Raw genomic sequence first — 7,307 nt, 5'->3', positions numbered from 1 at the left:
CATCATCATCATCATCATCATCATCATCATCATCATCATCACCACCACCACCACCACCACCAACAACAACAACAACAACATCATCATCATCATCATCATCATCATCATCATCATCACCACCACCACCACCACCACCACCACCACCACCACCACCACCATCATCATCATCATCACCATCATCATCATCCTCTACATCGACAATTTAAAAGAAAACACAAATGAAAGTTTTCTATTCATTTTTATTTGAAATAGTGTAGACTGTTTCACAGTAAGAAAATGCAACTTTTATCATAACAAATTCCATGAAAAATAGATTCAAAGGGATATTCTCCACCTATATTCTGTATTTGGCCGCTTCTAGAAATGGCCCTTTCCAGTAAAGCTATGCCTCATTCATGTGTAGATGTATATCCCTTTAAATCGATTTTTGATGGGGCAATATACACCACAAAGTGATTTTAGAGAAAAATAAGTTTTATAACAAATGGAAAAATAAGTATCTCATTCATAACAAGAAAATGTAAATGTCAAAAATTCACAACATATAACTAGCACAGTTTATAACAAGATCACATGTTGAACGAAATTTAAAGATGCCCTATTACATATAAGTATCTGCATCAGTTTAAAGCTGCACTCTCACAGATTGATCGTTTTGACAACTTTTTATATTTTGTTCAAAAAATGATGTTTTAAGGCTGAACGCGTTACTAATGCTTTAAGAAAAATTGATATATTTGGTAGTTTAATAGATGAGATCAGTTCTATTGTGAGTTATCTTTTATGACGTAATTAAAGGCACTGATGCCAAAATCAGCTGATTCTGAGACAAAATGAAAAGAAAAAAAACACACCTAAAAACTGTCAATCTGTGAGGGTGCAGCTTTAAATGTATATTCTTGTGTTTATAAGTAGCTTGCTGCATCAGATTAAAGACACACCCAGCGTTAAAGGCAGCCAAGTTTATTTAAAAAAAAGAAAACATCAATAAAAATCTACCTATGCGACGGTAATGTTTGAAGTATAACAAAATTACAAAAAAATATATCGATACCAGCCAAATTCCACTCATACAATAAGAGTGACTAAGATAAAAAATAATCTATTTAAAATATGCTTGGTATTAGCGCATATACGTAGTATTTCCATTCTAAATTCCGTACGGGATTTTTCTAAATGAGTTTCATTTTTGTCCCTTTTTAGTAATTTTCTCACATCATTAGTACTGATAATGTTATCAAACGCACAGTTCACCATTTTGAATGCTATTAGCTTATAGAATCATTTGCGCCAGGCTGTCTTTAAAACCAAGTAAAGAAAATATAATATCGATTTACTTATAATTTTATTTTTTTGATAAAGACTGAAAAACAAGATATCTACGCATCGAGATAAAAACAAGCAAAAAGCTATAAATAATACCTGTTAAAGCTTTTTAAAAATCATGTATGGCATCTTTATGTAACAATTAAACTTGAAAAAAAATATAAACAAATATTTCTGCTCAACAGAATAAGCACATTAAAACAATAGTATAACGACAATTAAACTATTAACGAGGTCTTCCAAAACATTGTTATCAGAAAAATAAATGTATTTACAACAGTAAATAAGAGTAAATTTACTAATATACTAGTAATCTATCTACTTAAAGTAAGTTATTTCAACTGATTTAGAAAATCAAATAGAACACTAATGATTTTCCACAATATTAATGAAGTAATTATTCATTAATGAAAACCATGGAGACAATTTATTAGATAAAAATATAATTCACTACTTGAGATTATAGCTATAATTTAAAACTACGCAATCGGTTGTGAACATAATATATAATTTGGTCTTTGGCTCATAATGTATAAAGATAATCTCACATAATGAAAATAAAATATATGAACGACATTAAAGCTAGCTTAAACGAAGCAAAGCGAAAGTGATAATTGAAGATTGAAGCATTCATTTAAAAGATCATTTAACCAGGCGACATTTGTACCGAAAGTGCCAATTTTAACCATACTTATGTTATCCACATTGCCGATTTATACAAAAGATCGAGTAACAGATTTGACTACAATTACATAAGACTATTAGCAAAATGTATTTAATATATGAACATATGTTGCTTGATTATGCGTTCAATTTTGTGAATATGGCAATTATAATTATACATACGTATATGATTAAACGTAGTAATATAGCTTTATAAAAGTTTTACACATGAAAATATGTATACGACCAAATTTTCTTGACTAGAAAATTTTACTGCAACAGTTCCTTTGCCCATAAAACGGTCCTTGTTCAAATGTTTTAAAGTCAAAAGTTCAAGCAGATATGATGAGATAATGCCTTTTTTCCGACCGCCTATAGTGACGTCATGATTACAACGACACCGTTGTTACCACGTGCGGTATAGCAGACACCGTCGACGTTGGAACGCTGGTTGAGCACGAACCATAAGACATACTGTCCATAAGTGATGGCGTGTGTGTGCTGGGCATGGATACATTTCCGGCCATAAGTTTCGCCTCTTTTTTCGCCTTTTGTTTTAAGTGCACTTTAGCGTGTCTCTTTTTCTCGTCAGATCTCGCGAATTTCCGTCCGCACGAGTCGCACGAGAATGGTTTCTCGCCTGTGTGCGTGCGCACGTGCGTGGTGAGGTGATCGCTGCGCGAGAAGGAGCGCATGCAGATCCGACAGTGGAACGGCTTCTGGCCGGTGTGGATGCGGAGATGCCGCGTGAGCTCATCGCTCCTCGAGAACCGTCGGTCACAGCCCTCAGCGGGGCACGGGTATGGGCGCTCGTGCGGCGGAGTCTTGCTCGGCCTGTTGGGATACTTGCGTGGTTTCACCGGAAGTAGTTTTAACTGACCTTGTTGATACGGCTGATTAAGAATGCCGGTAATTGGAACTTTTGATGCCGACTGAGTTTGATCATAGCTCACATGAGAAGAAGAAGGCAAGAGAAAGGAGTCCGTTGGGCTCATATCACACATTGGTTCAGTTTTGATTGGCACGTTACTGTACATGGGTGGGGTAACGCTAAGTCTTTGATGATTTTGTGTAGTCTGCAGCGCGGTAAAGTCCGGTAACTGTGCATGCTGTTGCTGTTGTTGTTGTTGTTGTTGTTGTTGATTCTGGGCTGTTAAACTGCCTTGAATTGTACATTTGAAACTAGCACCAATGTTCGAAGACTGAGTCTGATATGTAATGTCATTAGCCTGAAACTGTGGCACGTTCTGCAATGTGTCCATACCGGTATTAGAAAAACTAAGCCCGCTTAGATTTCCGGTGGAAAATGGCACGGCCTCCCCTTGTTGTTGCGAACAGCTGCTGAATGTAGATTTCTGTTGTTTAAGTGGAAAGTTGATGGTGTTACAGTATGAGGCGCTGTAAGGAGGCGGTGGTATGGAAAACACGTTATCAATGGTGTCCAGGTTGTCACACCCGGAAGAAGCGGGCTCAGGCGTCGAATGAGGTGAGCACGGTGTCACAGGGGATGTCAAAGGCGGGGAGGCAAAGCCCGTTGAGTAAGTGTCAATGGGACTTTGACTTCCGGTGTCGGGCGGCGGAGAGCCGGCCTGTGACTGCTGTGAAGGAGTTGTGGGTGCAGAACTGAAAAGTGAGTTTGATCCACTCTGCTGATAGTCCGACAGTGTGGAGATGATCGCGTTGATGTCTTGTTGGCTCATCATATTTTGCTGATGGCCCTGGCAAGGAACGTTGCATGAGCCCTGTGGCACTTGTGCTTGAATAGCCCCGGCCTGCATGGTCTGCGATATAATCGTGTTAAAAAAGTTGAGTGGCCCGAGTATGCCAAGATTCTGCATCGGGTCGCTGCATCCCGTAGTGGTTGGTGTGAACCCGGGTTTAGTGACCAGAGTTCCGGTATAGTGAAGTCGCTGCTGGCACCCACCTCCCATCTGCGAGTCGGTGCCATACACGTTGGACCCCGAGGAGGAAGGACCATTGTATGAGCTTCCGGGAGACGGGGATCCCTGGTTAGGCTGCGGTCGGAAGTACTGACACTGGCCAAACAGGGTCTCCGTCAACTTATCCGGTAAATTGACCGATGCCTCAAGGGTAGCTGAAATGAGAAATGAAACAATGGTTAAGTTTTTTATGCTATATTGCTTAAAGTTCTAAGCTTAAAAATAATTAAAGATTTTTTTATAAATTATTATGTAAGTCGAAAAATTTGAAACAATGCATCCAAATTATAATTGTAATTTCTTTTAAAAAATTTCAATAGTATTTTTTTTAATTCTATTACGTAATATCATATTGTCTCAGGACAATCACTTATACTAAAGCAATTTAATATCATTTACCGCTTATATTTAACACCAGTGGTTTATTATGTAATACGCTCCGCGCATCTTGTTCATGTATATTATCTATCATTTTTCCAGACTCCGCTCGTAGAAAGAATTTTATGAATGAAGGCTTCTATGTTGTAGTAATTGAGGTTTCAGTGCGTCATGTAATTGATTGTATCCAAAAATAGAACAGCGAAACGGAAAACTCCATCAATTGACGTCATTGCACTTTATTAATAGAGCGTACATTGCTAAGCACCGCCCATAATGAAGTCCTATGACGTAAACGCATTCCGATGAGATGATCGATATCAGAGGCTTTCACGGTCTTTGAACAAATTTACTACTATATTTTCACAAATGACCACTACAATACACTAATTACAAACCCTATCAACCGTATAAACCTAATCAATTATTAGTAGCGCGGCGCATAAAGCAATAAACGGCAATAAAAGTACAGCTTTTATACCACCATCAATCAAAACTGTGACGCAGATAGTCTATAAATAGAATCTAGTGTTCAAGTATTATTCATCTAAGGTGTACGCGAAAAAATGCTGAATATTTCTTGTTCCATTCATTGTAAACATATGAAATAACTCAAGTATAGTTCCTAATAGTATTGTAGTCATTAAACATCAAATGTCATACCGTTTTACACCGCAAACCAAACGTATAAAGCCAAAACTCGACATGTACATGTAACCCAAAACAGCTGATCACTAACCACAGACTATCAATGTTTTCAAAGTGAAACCTACCCGAAGCCGAGATCGGTAACGCATCCAAAGTATCAACAAAGAATGCCAAGTCCGACGACGATGTGACAGGGGTGTTCAGCTCCTCAACAGACTCCGACGGGAGCCTGGATGAACCAAATCCTGCATCGTGATAGCTGTCAAAACAAATTGTCTCCGCCAAGGCGACTTGGGAAAGAGTGTCCAAACCGTCCATAATCATATCGGAAGGTTCCGAAGTGTTCACCGTTTTATCCAATGCGAACAATTACAACATTTAAATCCAACATTAAATGTCCATCTATTATTGAATGCTAAACAATCGAACTCTTTTGCGAAGTCAGAACCAAGTTAACTCTAGCTCTCAAAAGTTATGAATGAATCTCTCTAACGTATCTCACAAATTTATGAATGAAACTGTAGTACTACACTTCCAAATCAAGACACAATAGTATTCCCTCTCAGCCAATCAGAATAACAGCCAGCCAATCAGCGACGCGTTACCACCCTAGCGACAACTACGAAAGCCATTGACGTAGGCACAAATTACAATACAATTTTACCGCAGATAACTAGGTCAAACGATAATATTCCAATATCTACATAATATTTCCGAAATTCTTTTACATGCTATGAACATCATGTCAAACTGCGTATATTGCAATAGACAATATTTACAATTATTATCATACTTTGCAGTAAACTTCAATAGTATGAGTTAACCGCCATTTTACGCCGGATACTACATTGCCTTATACGATTAGCAAGGTCGCATTCCGGCTATTGACGTCATACGACTTTTCGTCTAAGCGAGAGACTTTTCACCAAATATGGAGCGATCGTAAACGTTCGGTGAACATCGGCTATCCTCGTAAACCGGAACATATGCTGCCTAATATAGAATTTTCCGTGAACTTTGATAAAAATAGTTACGATCGTAGGTTCTCGGCGGTTTTACGGTGTTTTATTATGCGTACTAGTGATATTTGATTGGATATCTGGTTCGAAAGTTCACATGATCACGTGGGCATGTTATAGTAGAATTTTACTACGCTTTTTGTTGAATCTGCGAAAAAACGTAGGTTAGGTGGAGTGAAGCGAAGATAATTAGTTCAAGGTTGTGGTTTTGTGGCGGGAACAGTCATAATTGTAAATATTTAGCAAAATCATTGTAAACAAGCATGTATATATTTAAAGGCTTACGTTACGTATAGCACATGCATTAGAATTTTACGTGGAGTAAAACAAGCATTTATCATATTATCTAATTAGTTTGTAAAATAGTATATGAATCATTTATGATATTAGGAATGGAACTATTTTAAAACTGAATGCTGCATACACTGACTGCTCATCAATACATTGACTGAAATAAGACATTAAGGGTTTTACACTGATTATTCGGTATCAAGTTTCCGTCAAATCCGAGGCCTAATCCTACCTCATGTATCTGACATTGAACAATTTATTGACGCTATAAGGCGTTTGTCTGGTCGATATGACATGGCCTGTTATCCAGTTTCAAGATTTCTACAATGTAGTATATACGTGGGGGAGGTGAAGATTTTTTATTTAATTGTTATAAGATAAGTGAATCCCCCGCCAAATGCCCCCGCACCCAAGGGACATTAGGTAAGGCCCATTCCCCGCTATATTTGGCGGGAAGACAAAACCACCGCAATCACCTGGCACTGCGGGGCCACCTGGAAGGTAAAAACACGGCCCATTTTCCCAGCTATCCCCGGTATACCCTCGGACCTGGGGGGGGGGGGGGGGAGGGGGGCAGTGGTAACAATTGACTGGTGCATAGTGCATTTGGATCTTTTTCGTGTATACATGTATGCCTGTGTGAACTTGTTCTTTTGAAACGTTTTTTTCTCATAGATTATGTTTTTATATTTTTGTATCATACCATGTTTTTAGTTTAAAAAATATATTTATGATTGGGAAATGTCTTGATTACTAGCGTGATATTGTGAACAGTCGCAAGTCTGAGTCCAGACCGGACTTATGTGACAAAACTGCAAACCTTCATTTGGTTGTACCCCTTCCTTCTCGTTGAGTTTTGATGTTGAAATGTGCTCAATTTTATTAATATTCGAGATTATACAATTATTCACATTGATTTCTGTAAGACGAATGATTCTGTGTAATTTTATTAAAGTACTTTTCTGATTCTGGACTTGAAACTGTTCGTATTCATGGCGTCATGCAATTAAATTAAATCATTTTATAACGTTTGATCTTATTT

The 7,307-nt window shown here is 37.9% G+C and overlaps 1 protein-coding gene across 3 annotated transcripts in view; it reads right to left on the bottom strand.

The window, feature by feature from the left end:
* Window positions 1–221: 221 nt before the first annotated feature.
* Window positions 222–7,307, bottom strand: part of LOC128211788 (early growth response protein 3-like) — a 44,800-nt gene continuing 37,714 nt past the window's right edge. Inside the window, exons 1-2 of one of the 3 annotated variants that reach the window (XM_052916851.1) lie at window positions 5,081–5,457; window positions 222–4,084 (exon numbers count right to left, since the gene is read on the bottom strand). In XM_052916851.1, the coding sequence (XP_052772811.1) occupies window positions 2,379–4,084; window positions 5,081–5,279 (1,905 nt within the window). In that variant the 5' untranslated portion in view covers window positions 5,280–5,457 and the 3' untranslated portion in view covers window positions 222–2,378. Of the gene's footprint in view, window positions 4,085–4,328; window positions 5,049–5,080; window positions 5,458–7,307 lie in introns of those variants that run through there. The other 2 variants (XM_052916854.1, XM_052916852.1) reach the window with 2 other exon arrangements.

The sequence above is a fragment of the Mya arenaria genome, chromosome 12 (genome assembly GCF_026914265.1).
Source record: "Mya arenaria isolate MELC-2E11 chromosome 12, ASM2691426v1".
NCBI lineage: Eukaryota > Metazoa > Mollusca > Bivalvia > Myida > Myidae > Mya > Mya arenaria.
Note: the sequence above shows the minus strand (reverse complement) of the source record. Positions and strands in the feature narration are given on the sequence as shown.